General features: G+C 32.6%; 1 protein-coding gene and 1 non-coding gene across 3 annotated transcripts in view; both read left to right on the top strand.

Annotated features, from left to right (window-relative positions):
• Nucleotides 1–18,310, top strand: part of LOC145265462 (uncharacterized) — a 407,543-nt gene that overhangs the window by 115,523 nt on the left and 273,710 nt on the right. For both annotated transcript variants that reach the window (XM_080121324.1, XM_080121325.1), the window contains exon 2: nucleotides 9,683–9,790. In XM_080121324.1, coding sequence (XP_079977450.1) covers nucleotides 9,707–9,790 — 84 coding nt within the window. In that variant the 5' untranslated portion in view covers nucleotides 9,683–9,706. The remainder of the gene's footprint in view (nucleotides 1–9,682; nucleotides 9,791–18,310) is intronic.
• Trnar-acg (transfer RNA arginine (anticodon ACG)) lies at nucleotides 5,404–5,478 on the top strand. The gene has a single exon. It is a non-coding gene; the product is annotated as a tRNA-Arg (tRNA).

The raw sequence follows: 18,310 nt of genomic DNA on the forward strand, positions 1-18,310 counted from the left end.
ACTTAAAAATGTATCACAGAAACATGCAAAACAATTAAGAGACCAATAAAGCCAGTAATAAAACAATAAAGGAAACAAGAAACTCAAACAAGACACGCAAAATAGTTTACAAATATTAGAAATGATGGGAACTGATAACAAGACAGAAAATATAAAAAAAACAAATCCAAAAAGACAAGAAAATAATGAACAAGAACCCAAATTAATTTTCCAAACTACCCAGATAAAGAAAATAAAAATCTCAACAAGACCCTTAACCAAACACACAAGCTATAACAAAAACAAAAATAAAACCTTTACCTCCAAAGAGATGCAGGTAGATTAATAAAAAAATAAAAAATAAACATGCAAACCACCATGGGAAAAGAAATGGAACTGTCGCAGTTTGAAAACAAATATGAATGAACTACTTCTGCTACTAACACAAGGACACCCCACAGTAGTTTGTCTTCAAGGAACCTTCCTGAAACAAGACAACAGCAATATTAAGAACTGCTAAATATTTAATTACACTCATAATACTGGGAGCAGGACCCCTGGGGAGGGTGGGGGGTAACAATTCTAGTTGGAAACGATATAATCTCACAGCAAAATAAACATAACCAACTTCTAAGCAATTGCTATTAACAACACTCTACATAAAACAATGAAGGTATGTTCTCTGTATATCCCACCAAGTGATGAAATGGATAAAAATGAATTGAAAAAAACTGATCGACTAATTACCTAAACCTTTCATCCTATTAGGAGACTTCAATAATCATAGCATCCTGTGGGGATGTAAAGACACTAATAAAAAGGGCAAAACGTTGGAAGAGTTTATTAACAAAAATGATATATGCTTCCTTAGTGATGGTGCACCTACACACTTCAACCCAACTGTTGGAAACTACTCAGCCATTGACCTAAGCTTATGTTACCCATCAATACATATGGACTTTTACTGGAAACTATATGACGATACTTGTGGCAGTGATCATTTTCGAATACTGCTAGAAATCCCAAAATCCAACAGCGAAAGACCTCCCTGATGGAAACTAAATAAGGCAAATTGACAAATATTCAAAGAAAATGTAGGAATAGGTTGAATCACACTGAAACAAACGACTCAATAGAATATTTCACAGAAACACTAATTGAAATAGCAAACAAATGCACGCCTAAAACCTCAGCACCTAGCAGACTCGGCAAACCCTGGTTTGATGACAAATGTTGGGAAACCATCAAATTGCGAAAAGTGGCTTTTACAAAAAATTCCAAAAACAAGCCACAACTTCAAATCTGATTGAATACAAGCTAAACAGACCTAAAGCTCATAGGGTAATTAAAGCAGCTAAAAAAGAATGCTGGAAAAACTGGCAGCAAATTGAATTTCTCTTCAGTTCAGAATCAAGAGAAATATCGGAGATGATTTGAAAAATTGCAGATAAACATTAAACACATCCTTAAAAATAACTCCAGAGTAACTGATAAAAAGGACATAGCAAACTTACTAGATAAAATCTTTTCCCAAAATTCATCCAATCAAAACCATAACACAAAATTTATGACAGCACAAACTAAATTTTAACTCAAAAAAGCTTAGAAGATAAACTTTTTACATTAATAGAATCTTTTAATTTGGTTAAAAGATCCCACAACACACCCGTAGAACCAGATGAAATCATTATGAATTCTTGCGACAACTCTCTACAGAATCACTAAAATTACTAAGAACTTATAAATTATGGACAGAAGGTGAATTCCAAGACTTATGAAGGCAAACCACAATCATAGCAATCCTGAAACCAGGAAGACAATTAAAACCTGCAAACTATGGATTGATCTCTTTAACCAACTGTTTGTGTAAAAATAATGGAGAGAATAATAAATGACAGATTGGTTTGGTATCTTGAATCCAACAACTTTATCTCCAACCTACAATGTGGATTCTGTAATAAAAGTACAACCGGTCACCTAGTCTGACTAGAAACAGCTATAAGGGAAGCATTTATCAGGAATGAGCACTTATCAACACTGTTTTTCAACCTAGCTTATGACTTTACATGGAATTATAGAATAATAAGACTTGCATAATCTTGATCTAAAAGGCAGATTCCCACAATTTATAAATGGATTCTTATCCGATCGCAAATTTAGGGTTCGCATTGAATCCACTTACTTTGACACTATGATCAAGGAGGAGGGAGTCCCTCTAGGAAGAGTTCTATCCGTGACAATGTTAAAATGAACAACATAGTGAAATGTTTAGACCCTGGCGTTGAGGATCAAAATATATGTAGATGATCTCCTGGTGTATTGCAGATCACAATATATATGCACGATTAAATACAAACTCCAACAAACGAGATGAATGAGCAACGGAAAATGGATATAGATTTTCCCAATCAAAAACTAAATGTGTACTTTTCTGTCATAAGAGAAAACTTCACAATGACTCTACACTGAAATCTGAATAACGGTAATCCCCACCGTAAATGAACACAAATTTCTTGGATTAGTATTTGAAAACTGACATTCATCCCCATCTAAGTAGTAGTTGCAATAAAAGACTACAACTACTACATGTGATAGCTCACACAGATTAGGGAGCAAACCAATAAACTTTAATGAAACTATATAAGTTATTGATTAGATCTAAATTGGATTACAGTAGTTTTATATACAAATCAGCTAGAAACTTTTCCCTAAAGATTTTAAATTCAATCTGCAATGGAGGCCCGAGATTAGTACTGTGTTTTTAGAATGACCCTAGTTGAAAGTCTTTATGCGGAGGCTAATGAGATTCCTAATATATAAGGAGTCACAAACTGAGTGCCCAATATTGCACTAAATTAAAAGCGCACCCAAATAATTCAGCATACAAAGTTACATTCAATCCAAGATATAAGGAATCATTTGAAGCAAAAAAAAAGCTATAAAACCCTTTAGTATTCAGGAATCAGAAATGCCTGTTAAAAATAACCAGGAACACATCCTTGGATTCTCCAAAATCCTAAAATAATTCTAAAATGAAACAAACTCTTAAAAGCAAAAACCCACGCTAATATCTACCTAGAAAAACAAAAAACTGTAATATTCTTCTGAGATATGCTGATTATCTACAAATTTTTATTGACGGAGACCAGAGTGTTATGCACTGCCATTTCAAATAGAACAACTCTGAAAAAAATGTTCTTCCTCCAGAAAGTCCAATTTTTACTGCTGAAGTGTGTGCCACTTTCCTCGCTCTCAATATCTTAGAAAAAATAAACATAAGAAATTCCTAATATTTTCAGATTCCCTCTCCATTTTAACATCACGGTGTTGCTCGGAATGTGTTCTATCAATTTGATGGGATCATATTCTGTCAATTCAATGGTGTCTCTTTCGCAGACATGAGTTCTGTCGGATGTGCATTGGATTTTCATAATACCAACATATTTAACCACATCATTAATCTACTAAACAGAATCAACTCATTATCTAAACACAAAGAAATAATCATATATTGGATTCCAAGCTACATCGGAATAAAAGGAAATGAAAGAACTGACTTAGTAGCTAAATCAGCTCTAAACTTTAACCCCGATACAACTAATATTCCTTACACCGACTTTAAACATAAAATCAACCAAATATTTTATGCAAAATGTCAGCAACAATGGAATAACACAAATAACAAGCTATATCAAATCAAAACCCATACTGAAAGAATGGAGATCAACTTCTAGAAAATCAAGAAAGGAACAAGTAATTGTATAAGAGTTAAAATAGCAAACAAATGCACGCCTAAAACCTCAGCACCTATTGGCCATACAAAAATTGCACACTTCTTCATACTTAAATAAGAACAGCAACAACAATGTTCATTCTGTCAGAAAACTTGAACAGTCAAATATTTTTTCGTAGAATGCAGAGCCCTCGATACTGCTAGAAAACAATATCTAAAATCTAACAATATGAAGAATATCTTCGAAAACAACTCTTGGACGAAATTCTCTCCTTTTTGAGAGTAACAAGACCACTCTTAAAAATATAAAAAAGGGAAGGTTTTTTTTGGGGGGGGAGGGGGGGGGGAGTCCGGCATTAAATAAATTAATGAAGTTTGATATTCTGGTTAAACATCTCATTAAACAAACAAACAAAACAAAAATAACTTCTCTCTATAAAACAACTCAACTAAACACTATGAAGATATATACTTTGAAGCCCAAATTCTTTTTTTTTAATGGTTAAATTCAACATAATTCAAGAAGATTTTGATTAAAAAATACAATAAGTACTGGAAAATATAAAAATTTAGAACATAATTTTTTTTCTTCAAAAATCACTGGATTTGGCATTAAGTAACCCGAAAATGGTTGATATGCCGTAAAACAAAAACAACCAACCAACCTATTCAAAGTATTTTCTGAAAGGAATTAAAGTGAATTAAATTTTATTGTTTTTAACAATATGTTGCAACGATCTATAAAAAAAAAAAAATACTAACGAACCAGAATCAATTTTTTATTTTTTTTTGCAGGAAGAAAGTTATCGATGATAAAACAGAAAGAGACTGACTACTTTTTATATAAGCAAAGGACATCTTGACAGTTTGGGAAAGATAACCTCTAAATTTAATTCGCATTCTTTTTTCTTTCTTTCTGTCTATCTTTTTTAAATAGCACAGAAAGTCATAAAAAACCGAGCTTCTCAAATAATGGTTTCTTAAACCAAATCGTTCTTCTTTATCTTTAAGAAGTTTTCTTTTCTGATCGTATTGTTTCACACGATTCTTGTTTGAACTTTATGAAAAGGAAGAGCAATACCTGATCAAGTTCTCATTCATTCTTTAATAAGTAACTAAATCATAATGTATTTCTGATAACCATAGTCGTGAAAAAAAAAAAGAACTATTTTTCTTTTATGTCATTATAAGTCAAAAAACCTTGGACTTGCCACGATCTAATTGATATATGTCAACGTGTCTTTTCCATAAGATTGAACTATTACATCATTTGAACTGGTTCATTTGTTTGTTTTAACAAATATTTACCTACAGAAGTTATAGCTGTTGATAATAGATTGATGACAACAACATTGGATATATTGTATATTACCATTAAATTGTTTTAAAATTTAATATTCGGTTATCTATACTATTAATAAAAATCTAAATGTTTATGTGTGTGTGTACATATACCAATAACTTTCGAACGGATGCACCAAATTGAAATTTTTTTTCCCTGAAAGGTAAGAGTCCCTAGATTGTCCTTATCTATATATGGCTTGTAACGACTAATGCTGAGTCACACAAAAAGCCCGAAATAAGGGTTTTTGGGCCGTTTTGTGCAATTGTTGAAAAAGTTACCTGCCCAGGTCAACAGAATTTAGCACTGTCTGTATACAGTCGCGGTAACAACTTTCGGCATATGGACAGGACTCTTGTGGCGCAATGGATAATGCGTCTGACTACGGATCAGAAGGTTCCAGGTTCAAATCCTGGTAAGTTCATAATAATTTTAATCATTTTATCCACCGTTTACTCATCATCCTTATCCTTAGTTAGGGTATTTTTATTTTTTCAGTGATTTTGTTTTGTGCATATGGGAATTTCCCATGCTCCAAGTTCACAGGGTAAGCGTTGATGGTAAGATGATGTTGAGTGTACTCGATTTTGTGTTTGACTCGGCATTGTGTGTGCCGACGCGGCACAGCCGCTAGTGTTAAATAAAACTTTGATTCTGCTTTCTTTATGGTGGAAATCTTTCCAAGTCTTGCCGGTGTATACTGAGGAAAAGTCCCTTCTGATTTATACTTACGTTATACTTTGAAAATATATTTTAAAAGTTTACATAAAAAAAGTCTTTATTTAAATTTTTTTTTTTTTTTAAATATCTTGTAATAAAAATATATTTAATTTTGAATAAAAAAAATTTTTTCATGCAAACTTAAAAAGCATCAATAAAAAAATCAAGTCTGAAAAATATTTTTATCACAAGATATTAAAAAAAAAAACATTTAAAAGTGAAGATTATTTTTTATATAAACTTTTAGAATAAATATTATATAAAACCTTTCTAAAAAAAAAATGTCAAAGTAAAATATGTAAGAAATACGTTTATAAGCACTATTACAATGCAATATTATATAAAATAAACAAATATTTATTTGTTTTAAATTAATATTTTGGCGATATACCCCATCATCAGAATTTTATGCATTTTTTTTTTTTGCCATGGTTGTAAACAGAAGAAAAAGTTAGTATAGAGTTTGTGCGGTGATTTTTTTTTTTCTAATGCCTGAAGGTTACGCTTGGCATGCGCAATATGAAAGTCAGTTATGTTTTCCGCAATATAAACGTTGATTCTAACATTTTATTAAAAATCATTTCAAAGTAAAAACTATTTTTATATAGAGTTTTAAAATTAAGTGAAGTAAAAATAGAAAGTTTTGTTTCACATAATCGAATATGGAAATGACTGATTTCTCTCATGGAATCATCATCATATTCGGTTTAATGTCCATTTTACATGATGGCATGTGTTGGAGGTTTTAATAAACTAACTACCAAACTAACCTATCTCAGGCCAGGTCTTTATTTATCCATCTTTTATTCAAGTCCGTTTTGATCACTTTCATGTTTTCCTTGGCCTTCCCCTATGAACTGGACCTACTACCTTAATTGTTTTACAAATACCAAAGAACTCTCACCCATTCTTTCAATGTGACCATACCATCAAAGTTTCGTGTTCTTTATCCACGTCCCTATACTGTTCCGATTTAATCAGAACTAAGCCTGTCTGTAAGATTCGCTTTACACATTCATTATATCATTATCATATTTCTCTCCATGCAACACATGACCTCAATATCAACAACAGAAGGATCCAATAGAGAAGAGGAAACAGAACAAGATTCAAGAAAACAAGTGAGAAAAAGATAAAGTAAGGATGGTTGATGACTGTCATTATCTGGAAAGTGTGTAGGGAAGATGACAAGTTGGGACAAGTCATGAGAGAGAGAGAAAAGTTAAAACAGATTTCACCAGCTAGATCTGTGTGATTAAAGTTGGGGGGCCACATAGATTGATGAGCATTAAAATCACCAAAAACAAAAATGGAGCTTGATGGATGAAGTTGTAATGCATTATCAATACTGATGGATATAGCATCAACTGAGCAATCATTGTCTATAGGTGAACGATGCACAAAAAATAAATAGGAAGTAGAATGTAGCAAAGACAATCTAAGACAGATAAACGGACACTTATCAGATTCAAAACAAGTGAAATGGGGAGATCATTTTGAAGAAAAAGAGCAAGATTATGTAAATGTATAAAAAGGTCTGAGCGAACAAATAAAATATATAAGATAAATAACCATCTACATATAAATCGTTGCTATCAATAGAAGAATCTTGATTAGACACAGAAATAGCAAGAATATGAGATTTGCAAAAGAGAAAATACTGGATATTGGGAAAGTTTGTCCTGAGGCCTCTGATGTTAATACACCGAACAATTTAAAAAAGAAAAAATACCATAAGAAAATTGATTAAAACGAAGCAACAACCGGAAGTGAAACGGAAAATAAATTTAATTTCGTTTAAGTTCAACATATTGGGAGGAGGTGATTAGTTTTTAGGGAATGTGTTCACAAAAGTTTTACTTTAGGGTGTTTTATAAGGAGGAAGATATGTTTGGGATGAGCCAGACTCAGAAAAATATTTTCAGTGAAAAAGCTTTGCAGGTTTTATAATCAAATGTGAGAAAAACGAGAGACCTGTTATATATGTTTAAAATGGAAGGTTTACAGCAATAGAAAAACATAAAATGTTCCTGAATATTTTTAGAGTTCTTGTAAAAACAAGGGAGTCATTAGTTGAGACATTAGAGAATGTCTGGATCGATTAAAATCCATGATTTTCAAGAAAAATCGTATTCAAAACTTCTTTGCTCAATAAAATAAAATATAAATCATTAAAAGTTGTTTAGAAGAGTCGATGTTCTTTTGTTATTGTATTACAATTGGAGTTCAATGAAAAAGATTGTAATATTTCACTGGATAAAGTTTAGATTGCCAAACGATAATGAGTTGTGTGTCGGTGTGTATGTTCATGTTTGTAAGTGGAAAGAAATGTTGCAAAGACGGGCACCCATTGTGAGGCACCTGTACAACACCAGTCTGTAGACTCGGGTCAACTAGGCTCCACTGGTTTATTCAAAGAAAATCTGTTTTTTAAAGGATTTGGGTATCTCCCAGAAAGACCCATTTCAAATAAATTCAGAAAATTTTTTGATTTGTCCAAAATATAATTATTTGTATTTATTTAGGATAACGTATGCACAAACGATTTGCATGCAGAGGTGTCTATGCATTTTGATTTTGTACATCGATGTGCAAACATTGATGCCACGCACACAATTCTCATTAGATCACTGAAGTTAAGTGACGGTACCAGATGAGTGACGATTTGAGAATACTAAGTGCTGTATGTATTCAGGTAAGTGGATATGTATAACATTAATCTGTCTAGGAGGAGGAAACTTATGAATAAACAAAAACCAGATAGAAAGAGTCCATTTGCCAATCTTCTAGTTATAGTGTCACAAACAAAAAAACCCACTTCCAATGTGGAATGTGTGTAACACACACACACACACACACACACACACACACACACTTCAATAAGTTTTCAGACTCTTTTCATATGGGCACTTTTATTGTTAATACACACATGAAACTTTAGTCCCCTTCAAAGTAATCTCCTCCGGCTGCAATGCACTTGTACCATTCCAACAACTTCTGGAAGTCTTGTGGGAGTGTGTCAATAACCCTCGTCACAATATTTCAATTGTCTCTTAACAGCCTCTTCGGTTTTCTTTGAGCTTAAGGAATAATCAAGTCACAATGATCAAGGTTTGGACTATAGGGAAGGCGAGGAACCGTCTTGATGCTTATCTTGGTCAGATAGTCTGTGACAAGGATAGAGTTGTGGACTGGTGCATTAGCGCAAGTCTTCTACATCTTCAATTTCTTATGAATAATTGTGTTTCGATCAAACTGTGCAATTATTGTCTCTATAGACACACGGCGGTCCTTATCCATGAAATTCTTTATTTGGTCAATCAACTCTGGTGTTCTGACTTCCTTACTCCCCCCCACACCTTATCATCTCTCACAAACTCCTTGTCTTCCTAGAATTTCCTATGCCACTCAAAAACTAATGCTCAATTCATTCAAGATGGTCCAAAAGCAGTCTGAAGCATTCCATACATTTCTGTGGCATTTTTCCAAGTTTAAAACAGAATTTTATGGCACATCGTTCTTCTAAAGTGTCCTCACATTCAGATTGCATTTTTGAAATTCACCAGCTGTGACAATCGGGCTTTAGCAGGGTGTATTCCATATCCTGCTATAGCTGCTCATTTGAACCTGAAATCATAAAAATTGGTCAGTAATTTTCAAAAGTCTATGACAATTTTAAATGCCTGTACAGAAACGTCTGGAAACTTATTGAAGGCACCTCATGAGTGGCTTTCTGGTTTTTTATGATTTCTTTTCAATATCAACATATTTTTCTCTCTTAACGCATTTTTTTTTATTTTGATTGCTTTCAATGATTTCTCTTTCAGCTTTTAAAGATTCTCTTTATTATGGATTCGTCTTGGAACAAGTATTACATCTAGTTACCATAACTGTTTCTTCTTTTTCAGGTATTCTGCAAACTCCAATAAACCATGGATTCAGCCGCAGACCCAAACCTGTTGCTAACTTGTGACAGTGACCAATTTGATATTATCATTCAGGAATTAAGTACAGGGGTAAGAGTTTTATTCATCATATAATCTTATATATTTCTCTCTTTCTTTCATATATATATATATATATATATATATATATGTGAGATTATATATATATATATATATATATATATAGAGGTAATCTCGACTTTCCCACTGAAATTCTATCATTATAGTTAAATAACTGAACACTTCCTATGCAACTCTTCTCGAGAACACCAAAAACCCTTCTTACTTTGTGTTACACAAAAATATGTTCACATTTTTAATTATTACAATAGTTAGTATATTTATTATGATATTTTTGCTTCTCCCAAAAAGTCTTCTAAATAGAGGGTAGCAGCTATATTCTGTTTCTAACACGCCACTCATAAACACTGGGTTATTAGTTTATACTGCAGGCGACAAACTGTTAGCACACTCATACATTCCCTGATTCTGGGATTTCTATTCTGTAATTCTAGCTGCCCGATACATTTCGGGTAAGGACATGTGCAGCCATCTCAATCAGTGAATCTGACTTTACCGCTACCATCAACCATTAAAAACGAGCATGAACTGCGATATGGAAATGGTCAGATAACTACACAGCTGAAGTAGTGCAAAATGGAATTTATGAATATCTGAGTAAATTTTATAAGAATATGATCAGAAATTTTTCGCACAAATGGCTAAAGTAGCTCATACCATACCCGGAAAAAAGGCTGGGACATTCCGAGAGGTTGATTTTGTTCGTCATGATGCAGCAGAATAAAGCAAATGTGTACCTAAAGATAGAATATCACAAAATTAGTCATCGTGTAGACATAATACATATTAAAGATATATATATATATACTAGCAGATGTATCTGGAGTTGCCTGGTATTAAACATAACGTTAAGTTCCTTTAAAAATATAGTAAAAGAAAACAGAAAAAAACAGAAAAAACTGAGACATGTGCATGCGAGTATTATGATTTTCTAAACAGTTCACTTCTTGTAAGTAAAAAAAAAAAAAAAATACTCGAGCTGAGATCAAAACAAAACCTAAAGATAGTGAGTCAAGTATGATTACAATTAGATCAGCTTGACACGATATTTAAAGTGTTTTCAAACCTACTTATCATTAACATAATGCAAATGATTCGCGCATATGCAGTCGTGAAATAGTTGACAAATAGATAAAAATCTGATACCCCTCCCTCCTCCACATACCAATTTTTCAATTTTGACTCTTTACCAGCATCTTTTTCTAGATAAAAACTGATTAAAATGTTTTTCACATATCTGAATACCCTATATACCAAATTTCAAGTCAGTAGATCATTCGTTGGATATATAGGTTGAGAAGTGTCCTCACACGCACACACATTTTCACTTTTCTAGATATAAAATCGCACGTGTAATTAGCCATAGGAATTGTATTGTATAATCTTTTTTTTGTTGTTCAGATTATTAGGCAGAGCAAGGGACATAACTCTATCACTGCCCAGAGTTGTGTCCCTTTGAACATTCTTGGGTTTTTACCTATTTTACTCTCCCACACTTTCATAAAAATGATTTTTTTTTTTTTTTTTTTTTAATATTTGCGTAAAATTTAAATGTGTTAAATATATATATATATATATAATTTACTCATCAAGACCAAGAGCCACTCGAGAATAAAGTTTGAGATCAAAAGATTGTTCTTCATCTTTCGATTAAAAATCGATGATTTAAACTGACTTTCATTTTAACCATTGGTTTATTTTATTAGGAACAAAATTAAATTTATTCACACTTTAAGGATATTTTAAGTAGAATGATTTCTAAAGTAAATTTGGCATTCTAGCTAAGAGTAGGATAGACAAATAGAATAGAAAAAGGATAACCAACGATCCCTCTAGTTAAATAATAAATTAACTAATCTGTATTTTCCTCGAAGAATTTTTGTAGTAAAAGACGTCACACTGCTGTTCAAGCTCACAACTCCAAAATTGCCACCATTTCTGAAAAACAGGCTTTTTAGTCAAGCTGGCAGCATCTCATTTGCATATGAGGTAATGAGAAATCTCATTACTTCACGAGACTTACCACCATATAATTAGATGCAGCAGCTATTGTTTTTCTTATTTTTGATTATTTTTTCTTTTTGTTTTTTCCCGTGATCAGATCCTGCATGCTATGCAAAATTAGAGGTTAATACCCATTTTTTACTTTTATTTGCTTACGGGCAGCCATTAGACATTTTACTCCAACCGCGATTTTTTATCTTGTACCTTATTCATTCAAAATTTAAATTGTAGTCTTTATAATTTTTGGAAATTAACAATTTGCAAAGTGTAGTATCTGTTCTGATACTGCACTTCATCTTTTCACACCTCGATCATTATAATCCACAAAGAAACTGTCCCACTGCAATGTGTTCCGCAGACAAAAAGCAAACCAGAAACAAAGAATCTCTGTCCACTACCCTCATTTGGCGTCCGAGGCAAACTCTTCTCCTAGATTTTCAATTATCTGTCTGATCAACTCCAGGCTACTTTGGTCATTGGCTGTTTGTCAGATGAGCTTCCTGTCCCAACTGGAGTGTCGCAGGGAAGTACTATTGAGCCAATGTTATTTTGTTCTTCATCAACAACCTGCTGACATTAATGAACAGTGCACAATCTCATTTTAACTGTGACGACTGTGTTCCTAAGCTCTTATGCCAAAGACACACAAATTTGTGTGTCACACCCAGACCCTTATATAGCATCGGTATATCTGCAGCCGTTGCTTGTTTTTCTATCTAGGTGGATGTGAGACTGGAACATCTAGCAAAAACAGTTGCTCTATTGTCCTCTAGATATCTCTCTCCTGTCCCTGCCCATGGGATTTAGTTTCAAGACACATTTGTGCCATTCTCGAAATATCAAACATCTGAGAGTAATAATATCTAGCAATCTCAGGTTTAACAACCACTTGTCTTATATATCCAATAGGGAGTTTTAGGTATTGTGTATCCTAAGCTACCAAATTCCTTATGAATGGCATTTGTTGACTATGCTTTACAAGGCACTGATTCGCCCTACTTGGAATATGAATCCTTAGTGTTCACTGGAGTTGGCAAGGTGTTCTCTAATTCTCTTAAGTGTCTACAGCGTTGTATGATCAGATATATATACTACATATTCCTTGCTGCGACCCTGTTCTCTCTGGAGTATATGATCGGCTTGCATTAGATCTTGTATCTACTCACCAGAATGTAACAGTTACTTCTGTTGCTTACAGATTATTTCATGGTTCTTTTCCTACTGCAATGCTAAAATACTGCCCTGTGCTGCGGTTGAACAGACCAAACCGGTGATAAACATTCACATTAGACCCTCTTTTATGTTCTGCATTCCTGAATGTGCTGCCTTAGAATTGTGTGAATGAATATGTATCACTGTCACATATTCAGAGTTTTGTATTGGCTAACTATCATGATAATAAGTTTTCTGCATTCACTAATTAGCTAGGTAGCCCCTGTCTATTGCGGGTTTATGACCATAGCTTAATAAAGAAGAAAAAAATGAAAATTCTGCTTGACATTAGGCATATGAAGAAGAAATGAAACTCGTTTTTCTGTTATGGTAATAAGACGAGTTCTTGCTGTGAATGTATTACGAAGAGAAACCAGAGATAGGAGCAAGTAATATTTTCAATGCCTCGATTGTTGTACTCTCCTGTCTTCATGTGCTTTTTTTCATTGTTGTTGGTAACTTCTGAGGAATTTTAAACTGAAACTTTTATCTGATCCACTCAAACGGACACATCTACACCTTTTCAAATATCGAATGGTCCTTTTGCAAGTATTTTAATTGTCAAAAAAGAAAAAAAGATGTTTGCTTAAATTGGCAATCTTTAAAACCAATGCATTTCAGGTGAAAACATTATGTACTTACGTGTCATTGGCGAACGAAATTAGTGTAAATTCAAAAAATTACTAAAATTAATCCAGGAGAAAAATAATTACAAGTAAAAATTAAATTTATCGAATTATAGTTTTATCATATGTTTTAATGTGGAAGAGTTGTGACCAATTCAATATGACAAACAAGGGGAATAACTCTCGACTGAAATTGACAAATTAAGGGTCCACTATTTTTAAACCAACGCATTTCAGAACATAATTGTAAATGATTTTAAATTTTTTTGTTAAAAATATCTAGCACATCTTCTACTGGATCATTTTTTAGGAATTTATACTAATTTCTCCATGACATGTAAGTACGTAATGTTTTCACCTGAAATGCATTAGTTTAAAAAATAACCAATATAATCAAGCACCATTTTTAAAAAAAAAATAATTAAAAAGATATTTCGTTGTAAACAAGTCATATTTTGTTTCGAAATTTTTTATGAGGTTTGAATTGAATTTAGAACAGAATTGATTGATATAATTGGATAGAAGTTTTAAGATATGTATGATCATATTCTTAGTATCACCCGCCATGCTGAGGATCAACCGCCAGAAGATTGTCATTTAGGACTGATTAGCATTTATCCATTACGCCACGCGTCTGAATAATCTAAAAAATCATCCAAATTCAACTTTTTCGTAATTACTAGGATTGTTATCAATAGAAGCACCCCCCTCCCTCCATTGCGGAAATGCCAGAATAAACTAGGCAAATAAAAATCCAGAACAATTATAACTTTTTAAAAATTAATTTATTCATTTTATTTTGTTTGGTACGTAATGTTATTTTATAGCAATCGTGTTCAAGGGAAATAACTCTAACAATTTATGTTCAAGGGAAGTAACTAACAAGTGTAAACTCTTACAGTCAACCGCAACCGTTGTTCTGTGTTATTTTGCTAAAAAAAAAAAAAAAAAAAGGAAAAAAAAAAGCTTATGTGAAGGAATAGATTTTGATCTTCTATAAAAAAAAAATTAAAACTTTTTCGTTATTTTCCACAATAGTTTACAAAGTAGAAAAAAGCGGTAGATAAATAAATGCACAACTAATAAATGTTACCAAAGGCAAGCTAGTTACTAGTGTTTTGTGTTTTAACTTATTTTATTTATTTATTTATTTTTACTTAAAAATAAAAGTAGTGAAAATCTTGTCGCGTTAGAACGGAAAACAAATGGTGGCGAAATTCGAGCCACAGTCGAGTTCGACACTCGCCCCCAAAATTAAAAATTACAAATAATTCTGGTAGAACGTTACATTTTCGCACAATTGGTAACATTTATTAACCGTGTTACTATTAGTATTTTGTTTAATTTTCGGTTTTTGAGCGATTATCGAAGCTCGACTATGACCACAAATTAGTCTTTCGTTTTTTTGAAAAAATTTTCACCGTATAGTAGCTGACTGATGGCAGATTATGTACTTTAATTTGTTTTATTGATGAAACCTTATCAGTTTTCTATCCTTCATAGTTAATAATGTTCTGTTTAAATACGTCCTTGATAAATAACTGCTGATACTCGAGCATTAAAATTATTAAGTCATGGTATTATGTCAGCTGGTATACTGCGAATCTGCCAAAGTCCTAGGATTATTTTCATATATACTTTTCTTGACGTACCCTTGAGAGGAAGTAGTCATATGGATTCAGGTTAGGGGAGTAGGGTGGCCATGAGAAGCCGACGCAGTATGAAATGAGTCTATCACCAGGAAAATACTGATAGAAGAATTCCAAAGATCTGTGTGAACAATGGGTTCTCTCTTTTTGGTAGATAGCTGTGTACATATTTATTTCTCTTTTCCTCAGTTCAGGAAAAAACTTTGTCTGCACGAGTGAAATGTAACGGTCTGTATCCACCATCACCTGATTCTCGTTTAGAAATTTAGCCTGATGATGCCATAGCACATAATCACTTTCTGTTGGCTAAGACTGTAACGGGGATGTTCATGCATCCGAGTCCAAAAGCGTATATTCTGCTTGATATGTCATATTACAGAAAACTATTTTCTCTAGTGAATCAATGCCCCCCCCCCTCCTGAGTTCTTCGGCCACATTGATTCATCTGTTCCCTAAAAAGTCTTGAGGGAACGTCGGTCAGTCAAGACCAAACCTTTAACCAAGCAACACCTCTTCTCTCATCCCTTGTCCACTGGACATCTTGTTCTTGCATCGACGACCTCTACAACTGCTATTAACTGGGGACGACACAGTACTGACCGACTGACGACGTCCTCAAAAAGAACTTTCTGTTCCTTCTTTTTTGCAGTCCGACCTGCCAGTTTCTGATACCAATAAATATTCTAAGTTGTTATTGTTAAAAACAAGTTTGTTCTTTTGTGCTGTGAGATAAAAAAAAAAAAAAATGAAGTAAACGAGAGTTGTCTTCCTCTGCACAATGACAAATTGTAAAACAACGCCGTTGGGTTCATATGTCAAAAGAATCACTCAAACCTATCTATGCGACCTGAAAAATATGTGAAAAAAAAAAAAAATGCAACTTTGGATTAAAAACGAAATAAGACCATTTTTTTTTTAACCACTGTACTTTTTTTACATTATGAAAATACTGACTTTTTTTCTTTCTAATAGTATTTATGTTGAACGTGTTAAAGTATGATTATAGACTTATATTCTTCGCTAAATATTCACTATTATTTTTTATTCATTATTTTTTATTCATTATAAATGAGTGTGAAGCAAAACAAATTGTTTTTGAATAATTTCTTTATTGTATTTCCTTTAAAATGACTTATGTCGTTTACTAGTTATCTCCCTTTAGTAAATAGTCAAACTAAACAAGTATTATCGTTCCAAAAATATATTATTAGATAAGACTTGGGTTACATTTTTGAAAATATTATTTTGTATAGTTAATTTGAAAATTTTCGAAAATCAAATAATGTTATATAACGCCAGCCATGCACACAGACACATTTAAACTGACAACGATTGTAATTAACACTGGACATATCCGTTTCTCTCTTCACAAGGTGTTGACTCCACCAGAAAAAAAGTCTTCTTTGAAAAAGGTGTCTTATACCGAAAGTCTAAAAGAAAAAATAAATAAAAAAATTATTTAAAGCATTTAATACAATATTTTATAGCATTTGTCTTAGTCTTCTAAAATTTTCAAATTAACCTTAAGAAATACGAAATAATGTTTTCAAAGATGTGACCAAACTCTTTCTATTTAAAAGCCATGCAAACATACATATATGCTTTAATTTAACTACAACTGTTAAAACTGGACGTATCCTTTCCTTTCTATATGAGGGGATGACACCTTGAGGTTAATACCACCATAAAAATGAAGAGAAAAAAACTAAAAAAAAAGTCTTCAAAACACTGAAATTCTAAGTAAAAAAATTAATTTTTAATCATGTAATAAAATATTTTATAACATTGTAGCGATCGCTACATAAGGCTGGAACAAATCTTTGGCAGAGACATTTTCATAGCAATCATTGTTTTAACACCCACATTTATCAGAACACGTAAGGACATAATGTTGGAATTTGCCCATCATGCACATATGCAATAAAGGAACTACATTGTGCTCTACGCATAGTGATATACCAAGCAGGCTGGAATGTTCAAGAATGTCTCTATATGGGGATTTGCCCACAAAAATCAAATCAGTTTTGCTGCAGATTCATCCAGCCTGACGCGTGTCTAAGAGACTCCAGCCTTGTGAGACAGTAAATGACTTAGCATGACTTTACACACGTCATGCATCTTAATTCTCCTCATGGAAAGTTACCATGTAGAATGAGAATTATTTCTTCTTTTAACAATGTTTTTCGCACTAGTGTTTTCTTATGCGATGAACACACGCACACACATACACACTTTGCTTACATGGTTTAATGATTGTTTTCCTCTTAAAAAATAACCACATTCGAATCACGTGTGTCGCTTGATTCATAAAAATCATTAATCTCAAACTTTATGCCATTTTCACGAGATCCTCATTTAGCTAAGCTTGCATAATGAAAACTTGTTACAAAAAAACACTAACGTTGGAACAATTTGAATTAATATTCTTCTAACACATAAACGTTATTTCATATTAATACAGCGATCTCAAGTCCTATGTTAAGTGCCGCTATTTTCTGGAGTTATTTTTATTTTTTTATGTTATGTGTCTGAAGATGTGAATTGGTGAAGACCTTCTGTTAATCAGAGATCTAGTTAAATTTACCTTTAACGGTCCCACGGATACTCTACTTCTAGAGACTCTTGCACCTGCAACTACTGTCGTTAAAATTGATAGATCCCGATTATGAATTATTTATCCAACTGAATATATCCCTATAACATCATTTGGTTTTATAAAATTTTCAAATTTATATTATTAGTTTACAAGTCTCTTTTTTTTTTTTTTTTTTTTTTTTTTTTTTATGATGTCGAAAGAGAACTCTCCTCTGATCCACGGAAAATGTACTTTTTTATCCATAAAAGCATAGTTAGACAAAAGGTCCATTTTTCAATGTATGTGAACATCCAGCTTTCTAAAAATGGGTAATCCAAATTGGAAGAAAAACTAAATTTCTTCAGTCTAGGAGAATTTCTTTTATTGACCGAGAACGAAAAGGATGAAGTATGATATCAAAACAGATACTACACATTGCCCTGAG

Source organism: Euprymna scolopes, chromosome 40, assembly GCF_053919585.1.
Source record: "Euprymna scolopes isolate OS-2025 chromosome 40, ASM5391958v1, whole genome shotgun sequence".
Taxonomy (NCBI): domain Eukaryota; kingdom Metazoa; phylum Mollusca; class Cephalopoda; order Sepiida; family Sepiolidae; genus Euprymna; species Euprymna scolopes.